Source organism: Phascolarctos cinereus, unplaced genomic scaffold (genome assembly GCF_003287225.1).
Source record: "Phascolarctos cinereus isolate Bilbo 61053 unplaced genomic scaffold, phaCin_HiC Scaffold_9;HRSCAF=440, whole genome shotgun sequence".
Taxonomy (NCBI): domain Eukaryota; kingdom Metazoa; phylum Chordata; class Mammalia; order Diprotodontia; family Phascolarctidae; genus Phascolarctos; species Phascolarctos cinereus.
Window position 1 is genome coordinate 146,014,573 of NW_027556402.1, and position 16,730 is coordinate 146,031,302.

Below are 16,730 nucleotides of genomic sequence, written 5' to 3' on the forward strand. Positions count from 1 at the left end.
ATGTGAGACCACGTATCCTTAATATCTCTATCAACTTTATCTGCAAGCGAAACCATTGGTGACAGAAACATTATCAATTTAGGAATACATTTTGGATAATGTATTCATTATTCATCAGTGCATGGGTGCTATTTATGGGTAGAACAGAATGTTATAGTTTGCTAATTAAGACCACATATGTATTTTCACATATACTGCGTTTGTAGAAAAAAAATAAATGTATCCATTATGAACACAGTATATTAATTTTGCTGTAACAATGTGGCTGGATTTGGGGCTGGATTTTATCTTGGGTGAATGAGATGAAGCATTTCTATTACCCTGATTATCCTGGGGAAAACTGTCTGGCTTGTGATGAGTTCACATATTTTAAGCCATTTCCTTGAGCTGTACTTTAAGGAGCATACAGCTATTAAAGTAATAAAGCCTGTGATTGTGACTATTGTTATCATTATTCTGAAAAGAAAAGGTTCTCATTTACAGAGATGTTGAATCGTTCCTCTTCAGGCAGACTGGCCCGTTGCTTCCTCCTTTGGGAATAAATCTATAAGGAAAGCAACTTCCTTTTGAGCAACATGTGTCATTATAGCCCTTAATGGATAGAAAGCAGAATGTGGAATCAAGAAGCCCTGGGTTCTAATCACGCCTCAGGTGCACAACTAGCTGCGTGACCGTAGACAAGTCATTTACTAGATTAGGCATCGGCACTAAGCAATAACTAGGCGGCAACCAGTTCCTCCCTCACTCTTACCCAGAACCACCATCGTCAATCCACAAGTTGCTCTCCCAGGCCAGTGGCCAACTAATCACACAGCAGGCATGTTCTGGCTACTTGGTGCCACCAAAATCCCCACCATCTCTCCCCCCTTGCCCATTGCTCTGCCTCTCAACTTCTGGAAGCTGGAGTCTGAAGAATTTGGAGATCACAGACAGCACTATAGTGACAAAGGTCACACTCTTGAAGGCAGAAGTTCTTAACTTGTCATCCAATGGATGCATAGATAGATTTCATGGGAGAAAGTAACATCTTTATTTTCTCTAAACTCTAAACTCTCATTTCCTTCAATCCTGAGAATGGGTCTACAGACTTCACCAGACTGCCAAAAAGATCTATGACCCCAAAGAGGTTAAGAACACTTGGTCTAGGGAATGGATTCTCCCTTCCTCCCCCATGATTGCACCTGAGTGTGTGAGGCTCTGTCTCACTGTCCTTCTAGTGGCCTTCCCAGCAGTGGTCCTAGGATGTTCTGAGATTTCCCCCACACCAACAGTGTCCCAGAACTTTGTTTTCTGAGGCCCAAGGTGTTACCCTCCCAATGGTCTCTTTCCTCCCCGTTTGCCACAGGAGCTAAAATTATCAATTACAGTTCTCAGTCAAAGGATATAGGTTCTAATCCACTTCTATTACTAGTACTCTTGGTGGCAGCTGACTTAAGATATCTATGCCCCAGTTTCTTCACCTATAAAAGACCTTCTCCACCTCTCTTGAAGGATTTAATGTGTTAATAGATGTGAAAACTCTCTGAGGACATTAAATGAAGTACAAAAGCTTGAGGTATTGAGACCAACGTATTGGAAAACACATGTTACCAAAGCATCAGCCGAAGAGGAGCAGATAAGCATCTGGATTCAGCCAAAAGAATCTCACTGAAAACTCCTGGAAAACTAAGTTGCTGGAAGCTTAAGCTCATTCAGTAGTGATTGAGTAGGAAGAAAGCAAGGTTCACAGTCAAGAGAGCCTTAGTCAGAGTACGTCATTTACTCCCTGGGGGACCTCAGGTAAGGCACCTGATTTCTCTGGGTCTCACTTCCTCACCTGTAAGGGGGTTAGACTAGAGGTCCTCAAAGGTACCTTCCAGCTCTATCCTATGAATGGAAACGAGCTATTATTTCTGTTTGTAATAGGCCAATGAGGCTTCTTTACAGGTCTCCTAACTACCTCGTCTGCTGTGTGAGCAGACTTCTACTGTGGGGATCACCCTCATTGTAAATGACCAGATTTGACTCACAAGCCATTTGTTCTATTTGCAGAAGAGCTTTTGGACTTGAACAATACGGTCACGTCTCATTTAGTCACAGGTGTAGTTAGTCAGATGATGCATGTGTCATTTAAAAAACCCATACAATCCAAGTCATTTGTTATTTGATTTTGGAATATTGTAGGACACCCAGATTCCTATGTCTAGATATTCACATAATCATCTCCTTGGTCAGCTGTGGCTCCTGCCTCAGGAGAGATGCCCTAAGTGTAAAACAAAAAATCTCATAAGTAATCAAGAATTTCATATAATTCAGATTTATATAGCACTTCAAGATTTATAGAGCTCTTTGCTCACAGTTCTGAGGTAGGTAGGTCATCCAACTACTGTCCCTGTTTTATAGAGGTAGTGAGTTGTCTATAGTGATAATATCCGGTGGAGCTGGGATTCCAACCCTAAGCTCCAAGTCTTGACTCCCAAGTTCAATATTCTTTCCACTGTACCAGTTCTGCTCACTTATGATAGTAAGTTATTTCTAAGGTTTCGATATCCATAAAAAGGTGCCTGAAATGGAGTTTTCACTGAGATGAGGGACTCTTCTTAGAAAGCTAAGTTGCATATGATCTTTGGGCCAAACTCTTATCCTTTAGAAAACCATCTCAATTCACAGGAGATGGTTCAGAGACCACCCCCAAATATCAGAAACTTGAAACTCTAGGCTGAGAGAAAAATCTTTATGGTTTTTAATCACTTAATCCCTAAAGAATTTTTAGGAACTAAATGAAGAGTTTTCTGTTCAATTGTTAAGAAAACAATTTCAGGGCCTAGTTAAAACTGAGCTTATTTTTCACCAGTAGCATTAAGATATGCAAAAGGGGATGGATCAGTCATCTACAAGTCCTGGGCGTAGACATGAAGTGACTTGGCTAGAGATCATAGCTAATAAATGTGAGAGGTGGGGTTTGAACCCAGGTCTCCTTGTCAGGACAATACGAATTATTCAATACGAATTCAATACATATTCAAATACAAACTATTTCATTCATTGTACCTAGCATAGTGCCTGGTACACAGTGGGCACTTAATAAATGCTTATTGATTCCTGACTCTAAGCCCAGCACCCAATCTGAAAAATCCCACTGCCTCCAAAGTTTAACATGTTACTTTGCAATTAATGTAACTTGCTTTAGAAAAATGAAGCTAGACTTTCACAATAGCTTTAAATTACATATCATTTATTGAAATATAAAGATCTGAATTTATACATTTTAAAACAAAATAAAAATGGGACATTTATATTGCATCTTATACTGGTAGTCTCTCCCAATCAAGTTTGCCCTCCTCACATAATACACCACACCATTGTTTTGGAAACACTTTTTTTTATTATTCTAAAATATAATTTTCGGACATTCAAAAGTGCAACAGTTAACGTGCCTGTGGGGTATATCACAGTCAAAAAATATAAACAAAGGCAGTGATACAGCTTGTCATAAATGTTTTGGCAGTATTCTCCGTCTACATAGAAATACATATATACATATGGATGTATAACATCACCTTATCTTACGTCCCTCTTCACAAAACAGGACCATTTTGTACAAGTTGTCAGACCACATTGTAAGGAAATCATTGACCATTAAAAACTCACAAGTCGCATTTCTTAGGCTAGCTTTTGATTGTCATCATACAAACGGAGAGCTGGTAGGATTGGCGATTTTCCTTCTGGTGGCTTCTCACAAGGAAGCCATAAAAAACAAACATACAAACAAACGTGCAATACACTGAAAACACACACAACAAAATATTGTTCCAAGCCACAAATTGGAAATTGTAGCCCTGTGGCTAAGCTTTTGACAAATGGGACTGGGAGCCAGTGGTCCAAGAGCTCAGTACATTTTGCCAAGAGACACGACTGTAGGTACAGAGCAAAAAACAAAAAAGCATCAATGGAAGAAGGCTACATGAGAATGAGTGATTGGTTGATAAACAGAGAAGGCTTAAACTGTGATTCTGGAAACACAAATGCATTTCAAGTCAGACTGGTTGTTCTAGAAACTCCAGTTACTTTGTCCTTTTTAACAGGCCTCTGTGGGCTCAGGCTTCAAGCTAGGAAGAGCACCCATGAAAGGAAGGGCTGATGCTGAGTACACACCAACCAGCAACCTAGTTGTTGCTTACACATCTTCCCACCAGATCACCACAGGCCATGTTTCATTCATACGGTGTCAGCCATTAAAAGATATTTTAAAGACAACTGGTTCAAATAGTTTAAACAGATTGACCATGTAACAAAAAAAAATGAGGCTACTTATTCCAAAATGCCTTAAAAAAAATAAAACAAACCATCCTATTTAAAATGTTGAATAGGATTGCATGAATGGCTTCATTTTACCCACTTTTTTTTGAACCCAAGGCCTAATCACAGTAACTGCTGTAGAAGGAAGAAGTAAATATACCACTGGAAGCTCCAGAAAAAAAAAAAACCTAAAAGTTAGCTTTCTTGGTATCAGCTAATATAGAAGAACTATACAAAGGAGACCAACTTGCCAGGTATGTGGTATGATTTGGTTAATGTGAAACTAAAAACTTTCAAAGGCAGCTAGTCTAACTCCAAATTGCAGGTTGCTTTTTTCTCCTATTCCTCAATTCAGTTTAATTTAACATTTATTAAGCATCTACTATGTGCAATGCATTGTGCTAGGCAGTGGGGATACACACACACCCACACACACACACACACACACACACCCACCCACACACACACACACACACACACACACACACACACACACCAAAAAACTCTGTCTCTGCCCTAAAGGAGCTCACATTTAACCTTAAATCAACTTCCTATAATCTGATGCATACCACACAGTTCCCCAACCAGCAATGCTATCTAGAAGGCTGAGGAGTTTTAGATTGTTTCCAGTTCAATTCAGGGTTTTAAGGTTTCTTCTGATTAAACATTTTGATTCTGGGAATTACATAATGACAACAGCCATGAATCCTCCTTGTTACTGATGATAGTATGTTCCATGAGAAGCCTGGCCAAGCATAGACTTGTCCATTTACATAGGTGGAACATTTACGGCTTTCTAAGTTTCATTACTTCAAGGGGAGTTATTTTTTTTTTAGTACAATTGATTAGACAATCTCTTCAGTACATGATTTTACAAAGAACAAAAACCCAGAACTTGGAACTGCCTGGGTGATGCTACATGGTTTTTTTTCTTCTATGTTCAACTAACTTTAATCTGCTACTGCTATTATCATCTTATATAGCCAAAGGTTATTCAATATAAATGCCCCAACTCAGTAACTTCATTACCTGTTTAGTACAGCTGATCTTCATTGTTGGATTTGTGTTGATGTTTCCAAATTGTGCTTTGTCTGAAGGGAAATGTGTTCTAAATGACACATTAAGAATTACTGATGACAGTAGTCATATTATTAATGTAGTTAGCAATACGTAAGACTTGTTAGGCTTCTAAACAGCCCAATTCTATCAAAAGAAGGTTTGTTAATGGTTATCTTTCTTCTTTTATTATTCAACACTAAAAAAAAAGGTAACATGCTATAGTACCAGTATCCTTGAAGTTTCAAAAGTGGTTTTGCACATACTTCCACGGTAGCCCAACAGCAGCTGACACAGGATGTTGTCAAGGGGGAAGTACACAAATGTTTTTAAGTGGTCTCTTCTGAAGTCCAGAGAATATATTCAATACAAATCTAAACACATCCTCAGATATTTATTTACATAATTACAGGATGGCGTTAGATGCAATGAAAATTCTGTTCATCAGAGTCATCAATGCCCTTGAAGCACAAAGTTGGTCTTGTACTGCCTTTCCTTTTGTCCATCCATCTGGAAAAAAGAAAAAACTCTGCAATCAATACTGAGATGCTACAGAAGTATTGCAAGGAGCAACACGAAAATGGTCCATTCCAACATATCTCACTCATTCGTATTCAGGATGGTCCCTGGGCCTTTGACTGGGAGATTCTCTTTAAAAAATGAAATCTCTTTGCATCATTTGCATTGCAATAAAGTGGTTTTCTGAAGGGTGTTCAGTCTTTAGACCGAATGGTGAGTATTTTTCTTTCCAGAAATGGAATACATCCACTACATGCTTGACCATTACAGGAAGCTGTCTTCAACCAGGTCTGAGGAGTCTATCCCAATGTCATCCATCATGTCGATGTCCTCAATGGTTTCATCCTCTCTCTTGATGAAGGTGGAGCTGCTGGAACCTGTCTCAATGGCACTTTCCTCAGATGTCTGGGAACTGGGGAAGAGCAAGAAAAAAGAAGGGAAACTGAGGCTCACAGTTAAACCTGCTGGGTTATAGTTACATAAGATATGCCCTTCTAGGATTTGTTAATACTACACTGGCTTCCCAGTTGGATTTGCTTTTATCAGAAAGCATTAGCAAACTGCTAATAATTAATTGGGATTACACAAATTAAATGAAATTGAAAAGCAATCTCCAAAGTCATTTTGTACATTCTTTTTACCTCTTATCTTCCTAAACTTTTCTTCATGGTGTTAAACAAGTTGCCATGGTGATGGATCCATTTCAGTAAATTCTACAACTACCCAACTCCAACCGCTTAGCTCTTGTAGAAATGAAAATGAGCATTGACATACCCCAAAGGAAGAAGGGTATCTAGAGAAGGGAGAGTCACTGCATATGTGTTGCATATCCCTGACTTACCAATACCTCCCTCCCCCAAACCAATAATAATCAAGCTGGAAACAAAGACCATCAATCTCTAGGCAGTTAGCTGTATGGAATATGATACTGGACAAATCACTTCCTTTCTCTGGGCCTCAATTTCTTCATCTGTAAAATGAATGAGCTGGAACAAACAGCCTTTCTGTCTTCCTCCATCCTCCTCAGCTCAAAATCCCCCATCACATAATAACATAGTCCATGGATGCCACCTACCTGTGTCTGTTTCTCTTGCCTAGGTCATCTTCAGGGATAGGGTCAATGTCAGGCAGAGGGATGATATAGCCACTGTCAGCACTCAACCTCTGTTCGTCATAGGTGCCTTCCCAGTCCTTTAACTTGTCTTCATTTTTGTAGGTGACACCAATGTAAGCGTTATCACACTCGACTCTCATGCGAGCAACAGCAGGATGGTCACTCTTCAAAAAGTCCAAGTGGATTTTCTCATAACTCTGCAAATATCAATTTTAACATTAATCACATGCTGCTGGCCTAATTGCAGAAAGAGAGAGCAAGGAGGGAAGGAAACCTTCATTTATGAAGCACCTACTATGCAAGAGGCACCCGGCTATGCACTTAGAAATTGTCATTTGATCCTCAGAAAAACCTTATAAATTAAGTAATTCCCATTTTATAGTTGAGGAAACAGGCAACCAGAGATTAAGTGACTTGCTCAGGGTCACCCAGCTAGGAAGTATCAAAGGCCAGATTTGGAGTCAGGTCTTCCTAACTCCAGGCCCAGCGTCCTACCCACTGTACCACAGAGCCAGATAGAAATAAAGAATGAATAAACTTAGAACAATCTTTCAGATTCATTTGTCACTCTCCTTACTTCCTGATAATTCATAAGGTAGAACCAAAGGCTAACGACACAGGAGATTATAGATCACAAAGAAACAAGGCACCCAAAATGTATAGTCTAGAAAGAAAAAAAAAAGACTCCCTTCTACTGGATCATGACACTTCAATTGGTAGATCTTGAAGACTGGCTGCCACCACACCCTCACTTCTCTTCTTGTGGCTTTCGAGGGCCCCTAATGTTATAGGGCAAATGACCTCTACCAAGACAATGGTACCCTCACTCCTCTCCATGACTCTTGGAAATTCCCAATAGAAAGGAAAAGTGATGGCAGTTCCTAATACTCTTAGCTCCTCCAGAATCCTCCTCCTGGCAATCAATCCTAAAATTTCATCGATGTCAGAAATAGAACTCCACCAGGAAATGCTCCCAGACTCTCTGGCTAAGTAAGGCTCATTCTGGACCACAGTTTCAAACTCTGACCTCATCATAGTTCTAGTTGAGCTAATAGCCGATAGTAGTACAGACCTGTCCCAGGTTCTTCCCTTTCTAGTTCCCCTAATCATCCTCCAATGCATAGCAAAAGCATTTGTTTAAAAGCATCTGTAATTTTCAGTCCATGAATGTCTAGAAAACTGGGGTAAAGGACAATGAGTATGAAGAATCCAAAAGCTGGATAATGAAACTAAATATTTGGGAGCTGAGTGAATAAGTATTTCTGTATTCTTCCTCAGCACTCATGAAGAGAGTTATTTCTTTCATATAAGTGGCATGTCATACTATTCCTTGAAATTTGCACTTGTTACTTTGGACAAAGCTGCCTATACTACAGAGAATCATCTGTGGTAACAGCAAGCCACAGACAAGTATTCCTCCAAGGCATTTGGTAAAAACCAGTTTTCGTGGATTTAAGTGGATTCAACTTAGCAGTTTAATGAAGTGTGTCTGCCCTGAGATAGCTAACCACACTGTCATTTCAAATACTCAAACATCTGGGGCATAAAGTATTTACAGGTGTTGCTAACAAAAGGAAAAAAGATGGAAGAGGAGTCCCACTGGAAATGGGAAGTTCTGCCTTCAGCAGAAGACTTGGGCTAAGCATTTCCACCTGAGACCTGAGGACCATCCTCTGAAGCCAGAAGCCTCTTCCCTTTCCACCATTTTGAAAAGATTCTTTTATTCTAGTGTCATCCCAAGGGAAGCTGCATCACTGGATTTGCCCCTAGCTTTCTGCCAGCTTTTCTCTTCTGCCCTTTCAAACTTTATACATAACAGATGCTTTAAAAATGTGATGCAACACAGTGTAGTGATTATAAAACTGGCCTTGGAGTCAGGAAGAGCTGAGTTCAATCTACCTCAGATACTTGCTAGTTGTATGACCATGGACGAGTCACCGAGCCTTGGTTTCCTTATAAATCAAATAGGGACAATAATACCTATAGTACTTACTTCAAAAGATCAAGTGTCTATAGTTGGAAGGGACTTTTTAAAGAAGTCATCTATTGAAACCCCCTTATTTTCATATGAGGGAACAAAAGCCCTTAGAGGTTAAGGAATTTTCCCAAGGTTACAAGTGTTTTAAAGCCAGGTTCTATGACTCTATACTTAGCCCTCTTCCCACTGTGGTTGGGAAAGCCAAGTGAAATAATATACCTGAGGTGCTTTACAAACCTTAACCCATTATAAAATGTCGGTTATCATTATGCTTGCTTGAATTTCCCTCCTTCCCCAATCCCCAAGGAGACCCACTCACAGCCTTCCCAGATTGCTGAGAGACGAACCTTCTTATACTGCCCAGGCAGCAGATTTTCCACAATCTCACTCAGGTGGTAAAAGGATGGTCTCTTCTCTGGCTCGCTGTTCCAGCACTTCACCATGATCTCATATCTGAAGAGGGAATGGAATCCAGTGTGAGAAGGAACAGAGCCAGTCCCCACCCCAGCTGCAGCACCACAAGCAAGAAGAGACACCCAACCACAGATTCAGAGAAAGCTTACACTTCACTGGTGGCATGGTCGGGTTTGGCCATCCGGTATCCACTTTTGATTTTATTATAGAAAGTAGAATCCACCATCATTCCAGGGTAGGGTGTGCCTCCTAAACACAAAAACATCCCCAAAATAACATTACCAAACAAGGATGTGAGGTATTAATTTAAGCATTGTAGGAAACAGTGGTGCTTACACAATAAATCACACTGGTGATGCTGGGTCTATACTGGGAACAAAACTGATCATATTCCAAGCTACGTGGAATTAAGTCAAATTTCCACTTCAAAAAATCCTAATTAAAGTAATGTGCCCCTGTAGCATAACTTAGCACTTAGCTAAATAAATAGCTCACTTGTTACGGAAACAACAGAAAGAAGAAAATGGTTTTAGAGATCTGGCCAATGAGAATGGTCCTAAAAGTGTCATAAGCAGCTGCAGACTGAGTGAACAGTAAATCAAATGATGTTCCTGTTTGGGCTTGGCATGAGCCCTTTGGGAATGTCATTGATGTCTAGGTTTGATCCCACAAGACCTGATGATGGCTCACATACTAGGTATGTAAGGAAAGGGAGAAAAATAATATGTGAATTTTCCTTTGACCTTTCAGAAGGGAAAGAAGGAGTAAGAAAGAAACTGAGAGGCCTCCAGTTTGTTGGCTCCTCTCAATCTTATTTGTGTTGGTGTGGACAGAGTTCTGACACTATCTAGCTATCAGTCCATGTGGTTACTCATGCCTACTTTGTAACTCTGAAATGACTGACTCAAGTAACCCTTAAACCCTAAAAGGCCAAAGGCAAAAAAATCACATCTTCAAGAAAAGTGTTCTAATGATAATCATTTTGAAAGGTATCCCAACATGATATATTATTTGGTTTACATTTGTAGAATCAAATGGAGAACTAAAAAAATAATTTGAATAAGGAGGAAAAAAAATTTTCACCTAAAATTTTCAGGTAATTAAAGAAAGTAGGATTTAAGCCTTGAATGGTTTCCATCCTGCCTCAATTCTCTGCTTTCATCAGTAGACACAGCCAGAAGCTGCACTACCCAGGTTGTCCAAGATAAACTGGCATTGTTAGATACTACCATGCATTATGTTAGAGGAGAAGTAGGGTAATTTGGGTAACTGAGGGAAGAGAAAGCTAACTTTCACCATTCTATTAGAATAACATGGGAATCTGTGAGAATTCCTACATTTTTATGCCACTCACCTTTCAAGGCCCAATTCAAATGGTCCATGACTGACTATTCTAGCCTTCAGCCATTCCTTCATTTTTTGAATAACACCCTCATTTTTAATCAATAGCAGAAATTAAGCTCTTGAGGACAAAAACTGTTTCATTTCTGTCTTTTGTAACCTGAGCACTGAACACAGTCCAAAGACACAGTAAGTACTTAATGTTTATTGTATCAGTACCATCGAGTGCACTGGCCTGTTCCACATTTCTTTCATGTGGCTTAATCTTATCTAAATTGTACCTCTTTGAGGTCAAGGAACGTGACAATAACATGGTACCGAGTAGATACTGGGCTCATGACAGAAATTCCATATCTACTGACTAAGAAGTATTTACCACAAAATGTTGAAGAGGAAAGTGAATCAAAACCTTCCACTCTCCTATCCCCTGATGTTCCACAGTTGGCAAGTTGTCAAAAGACCTAGGGTCTAATCCTATTATCTGTCACTCACTGGGTGACCATAGGCACTCCCTGGAACTATTTCCTCATCTATAAAATGAGAAGACTGAAGTGGGTGACCTCTAAGGTGCCTTTCCAGTTCTAGTGCTGTATCAGTCTCCTACAAAGAAAGAAAGAGACAGCTGTCCCCATGAGAGCCCCACTCAACTCAAAAGTCAACAGCAAAATGGTAACTGAATAGATACGGTCAGGGGTGTGACTAGTAGGAGAGTAGAGTAGATAGTTTCCTAGCGTGTACCACAAGAGGGGGGAAATTAGGCAAAAAGTGGGGATACCTTTCCACATATTATTACTAAGAACATTCTCCTACCATCTGGTTAGGTGTCTCTCTCAGGAACATGGTGTGCAGGAATGTGGAACCTAGTAGCACTAACTATGTAGTGTCTTAGTGGTCTGAGGGGTGTTCTGAGGAGCAACTTGCTTCTTTTTTCTCATCTACATGAAGCCTGGACCCACTCCTTAGGAAAGGGCTTCAGATGACAACCTTTGCTCCAATTTATCATGATTGCCCATCTTGTATTTGTAACACCCTGATACTCTCCTGCTGAACTGCCTCAAGGACGGAAGGACTAGTTGGAATTACAAGTTCATTAATGAGTCGTTTCAGGCACATACCAAGGGAGAAAATCTCCCACAGCAGGATGCCATAAGACCAGACGTCGCTCAGCGTGGTATACAGATTGTCAAAGATACTTTCAGGAGCCATCCACTTCACTGGGAGAAAAGTCTGCATCAAAGGAAGGCAAGGCAAAGAGATATATACATGTTTTTTTTTAAAAAAAAAAGCACATGACCATGTTTTTACTACCAGAGATGAAGATGAAGGACAATAACAAAAACAAGATTTCTTCTTTTCTGGGTACTTGGAGACTTTTTATAATAATCCTTGTTCTGTAACCAGTTAGAACTCTGAGAAATGTGCTTTCTGCTGCAAAGAATTCGTCTCCAGGACTACTTAACATCCAATTTTCATTCTCTCTCTTTTTAAAAATTGTTGGGGTTTTTTTTTGCTTTGACAACTACATATTCCTCCCCCTTCATCCTCCCAGAAAGTCATCTCTTATAATAAAGAACTTTTATATGAAATAGAAAAAAAGTTCTGCAAAAATGATCAAACATAAAAAATAGTTTGATGTTTTATATGATATCCTATATCCACTCCCACCCTCAACCCCATTCTCCAAAGAAGCAAAATCCCCACTAGCAGATTTGAGCCTAAAATGGGTACTTTTCTGTTCTTCAATTGAGAAAACTGAGCAACTGGTAATTTACCCAGTGACTTTTGGGTAGATGGCAGCCAACTGATTTAACCCACTGCAGCTCAGAACTCTGAGCTCAAGAGAGCCACCTGCCTCAGCCTCATGGCAGCAGAGGTTATAGGTGTGCATCCACATGCTGGGCTTACTTTTATACTTTTAGAGAAGGGTCAGGGAAAACATCAAAGGTCAATTTGCATTGAGGACCCTTGGTAACATAAGAACTTAACCCAATTGTAGGGGGTGACTGCATGGATCCGAATAAGGACAAAGTTTCTATGTAGTCTCATTAGTACTCACGGATATTACTAGGAGTTAATGATATAGATTACTATTTTTATTGGCTCACAAGAAGAATAGAAACCTCAGAAAAGTCAAGTGATTTATCCAAGATCAAAGCTGAAACTGTAGATTCCAGACTATATTCTACCACAAAAATCAAATTATGTTGAATCATTGAACCAAATGTTCTGTGGTCTCTCCAGACATACCCTAACCCTAAAAGATATTATCTAGAATTGGAGGGGAGCTCAGAAATCATCTAGAAACAGACCCAGACAGGGAAATTGGTATGCCCAAGGTTACATATTATTACACATTTATGATGAAAACTCAGAACTTTTGACATCCAGCTCAGTACTTTTTCCAATATATCATGTTAACTCCTCTTCAAAAAGAATTAATTTGAAAGGCATATATTTTAGCCAAGGACTTTCTCTATTCTATCTGAATAGATAGTGTATGGCTACAGAAACAAAATGGCATGCGCCATCCATGTTTTTTTTTTTACATACAACAGTCCATGTGAATTGCCATAGAGCCAACTTAACTACAGAGACTGAAGCAACACATTAACATGACAGAAATGACCAGAGCATGGCATAAAGTCATGCCTTAGTCCACTCTTTCTGCTGTACCCAATGGAACTCCATTCCCAATATGAAATATTATCTTTAATTTCCCTGAAAAGCTAGGATCTGTATTCTAGCAATTTCTAAAGAAAGGGAAAAGCCAACTGAATGGGCCAGATACTTACACTGCCCTTGGACACATAGTTGGAATCATGCATGATGTCTCTGGCCAGGCCAAAGTCACAGATCTTCACAATTTTCCCTTGAGCCAGAAGCACATTGCGAGCAGCCAGGTCACGATGAACACACTGTGTAGAGACAGATGCACCATTAAATGGCTGGTTCATGCAATGAGCTGAGAACTTTACTACTTTCTACCCAATCCTAACCATGACCCTAACTTAAACAAAAAACTATCCACTTTTCTAATGACTGTCAGAGAAAGGCTGACCATTCATAAGAAGGTACCCTCAATCTACCATGGTTTTCATCATAGAGACTGACATCAAAGGGAATGAGATAGCTATATAAATGGCTCAATCTACCATGGTTTTCATCATAGAGACTGACATCAAAGGGAATGAGATAGCTATATAAATGGGTATTATACATAGCAGGAATTCTCTTTCTACCTGCACTTTGATCTGTGCAGTACTTTCTCTCTATAGGAAAGAAAAAAGTAGCTACTTTTACCTGGATTCTCTTTCCCCTTCCCCCAAAGACACATTTCTTAAGGCTCTCCTCTATCCGCATCTCAGGACTGGACACTCATTTTTTGTACCCTGTTCTCCTGAAGGCACTTACATTTTTTGAAGCCAAAAATTCCATTCCTCGGGCAACTTGATAGGTGAAGCTCAACAGATCCAAGAGACTGAGACCTTCAGAGCTGTCATCTGAAAGGAGGTTTTTCACTTCTGGATCTGTTGTAAAATAAGTGAAGCTATTAAGGATTAATTGAATGACATGAGGCTAAACAACAGAAGTGAAGGAAGACTTTCTTCCTATAGAAAGAACACTCAGACCACAATATGGGCCTCTCCCCAGAGAAAGTCACTACAAAAATGTCTCCTAGCCACATGGTCTCCTAGTCCTAGTCAGTCTAATGCTCCTCAAGAAGGGCTAAGTTAATGTCCTCCAAATGTTTTATTATCCAATTCCCAAATTTCTTCTTCAGTCTTGATTATCAAATCCTCCCCAATAACTCTTACCAAAAAAAGAAAGACAGAAAGAAAATATACAATTGCCCCCTATGAAGACAATTGAACTATTGAAAAATATTAAAATGTGCTATTTTCATGGTATTTGGTTCTTTTCTTCTTTCCATATTTTGTAAAAAAAAAATCAAATGCCAATTTAGATACGATAGCAATCCTCAGGTCTGTGTTAAGTCTGTTTTGGTTTGGTTGAAACTTTTCCATTTTTCTCAGTCAGTGTGACTTGGAATATTCCCAGGATTTTCGAGGAGGAAGGAAGAAGAACCATGCCAATAGTTCCTAATCCTTCTTTTGAAATTTTTCAGGAAAGAGAAGAGTGAGTCCAGCCATCCACTGATTTCTGCTGGCTAACTGAACTCTATAAAAGCAGGCTGTCACTGCCAACTTAGCTTAGGACTTAGAGTGACTCAGGTTCTCCTTACACTTAGAGCCAAGACTACCAGCTCTGCCTGGCGAGCACAGGAAAGGAAGTGCTGGCTTCTAACTATCCTAGAGTAATCTTTAAAAGGGAGTTAGAAATTCAACCATTTGGCATCTAGCAGTCAATGCTGTGAAGCTCGAGAAATAGAAAATATTACATGGGTATATTGTGTTGCAAATTTTACAAATAAGGATATCTACATGAGGCTCAAATGAAGTGACACATATAAAGTGTTTTGTAAGCTTTTAAACATATAAAGGCAGTTATTATTATTGTAGCTTAACATCTCAAAATCCTGAGTGCATCTAATAATCATGCTCAAAATCCGATGGGGTATGTCAGTACTTTTATTATCCATTTTAATGAATAAGAAAACTGAGGTCCAGGTAAGTCAAGATAAAATGATGAAAGATAATTGCCATTACCCCTACCCAGGGTGGATCATTTGGCCAGAAAGCCAACATTTACACTGTATTCAAATAGTACAGAAAGGCCCTTTCCCATTTACCTGATACAGATTTCTTCTTGTACGATGCAGGTCGGTCATACATCGATCTTTGAATATCTGAATATTTCGAGCCCTGTTTTCTTTCCAGCATAGGGACATACTGTGTGGTATCAGCTTGCTTCATGTCCATATAATCCCCATTGTTTTCAAAGGATAAAATGACATAGCTATAAAAACATAAAAGCAAGTGTGATCCAATGTTCCCCTTCAAATAGATCAGTTTGTGACAAAAACTCTCTATGATGCTGCTGCTGAAAACAGCATTTAGAATCATACACACAGATGTCCACTAAGAGGATAGTTCTTAAGTACAGAGGGGACTCAATGAACTCTCACTTGGCATTTCAGGGCATTTCACATCTGGTCATGTAACTATTGCTTCTACAAAGAGAATCACTTCTCTTGGCACCACTATAGACTCTAGGGCACAAAGAGACTAAATGTCCCTGGCAAAGAAACCCAGTAACAGCCAGTCATGGAACTCAACATCCCAAGTTATAACTAGCCTCTGTTTTGCCTCCTTTAGCCACACTACATTTGACAGAACTTAAGTTGTCTCTAAGTGGCAACAGTCAAGTGACTCCAAGAATCCTTCTAACTATCATTTCTATTCAAACCAGTCAAGGTCTTCGCATATGATGCCATGATCAGCACATGTCTGGAAAGACTGGTCATTCAAATCAGGCTGAGTGGCTGTGGCAGTCATGGTTACACCATGGTCCAAATTTTGTTGATAGAAGATTACCTAGTAATGGTATCTATACTCTCAATTTGGAAAGACTTACAAATAGGTGAACTAATACTCTGTCTTCTCTCACCTCCTTGTGCTTTCATCGGCTGAGTTCATCCCAAAGATGTCTAGTTCCTTCTTTGTCTTCTCTGGATGGTGGCTCAGGAAGTTATCTCTGTTCTTATGCAGGTAGTTGACCAAGTCCCCATAGAAGCAGTATTCAGTGATGATATAAATGGGCCCTAGGAGAATTAAAAAAGAAGTTGAGAACGACTCTAACAACAAGGAACAATTTCCAGGACAAAAAATAAAAGTATCGAATAGTAATCTCTTGAGGCAACATTCTGGTTTCTGTTCGAAGACAATGAACTTTAGCATATGTTATAAAACCTCAGGCAGCCCACTCATGATTAATGGGGTGTGTGTGTGTGTGTGTGTGTGTGTGTGTGTGAGAGAGAGAGAGAGAGAGAGAGAGAGGCTGGGTGGGAGAGGAAGAGAGGCGGGAAGGAGATTGCCATGCTCAATCACTTTCAATACCACAGACAAAATA

At 39.6% G+C, this 16,730-nt stretch overlaps 1 protein-coding gene across 5 annotated transcripts in view; it reads right to left on the reverse strand.

Annotated features, from left to right (window-relative positions):
- Positions 1-3,193: 3,193 nt before the first annotated feature.
- PDGFRA (platelet derived growth factor receptor alpha) overlaps positions 3,194-16,730 on the reverse strand; it is a 50,713-nt gene continuing 37,176 nt past the window's right edge. For all 5 annotated transcript variants that reach the window (XM_020975332.2, XM_020975335.2, XM_078148736.1 and 2 more), the window contains exons 15-23: positions 16,269-16,422; positions 15,451-15,617; positions 14,112-14,227; positions 13,493-13,615; positions 11,816-11,927; positions 9,509-9,608; positions 9,293-9,398; positions 6,929-7,164; positions 3,194-6,265 (exon numbers count right to left, since the gene is read on the reverse strand). In XM_020975332.2, the coding sequence (XP_020830991.1) occupies positions 6,118-6,265; positions 6,929-7,164; positions 9,293-9,398; positions 9,509-9,608; positions 11,816-11,927; positions 13,493-13,615; positions 14,112-14,227; positions 15,451-15,617; positions 16,269-16,422 (1,262 nt within the window). In that variant the 3' untranslated portion in view covers positions 3,194-6,117. The remainder of the gene's footprint in view (positions 6,266-6,928; positions 7,165-9,292; positions 9,399-9,508; positions 9,609-11,815; positions 11,928-13,492; positions 13,616-14,111; positions 14,228-15,450; positions 15,618-16,268; positions 16,423-16,730) is intronic.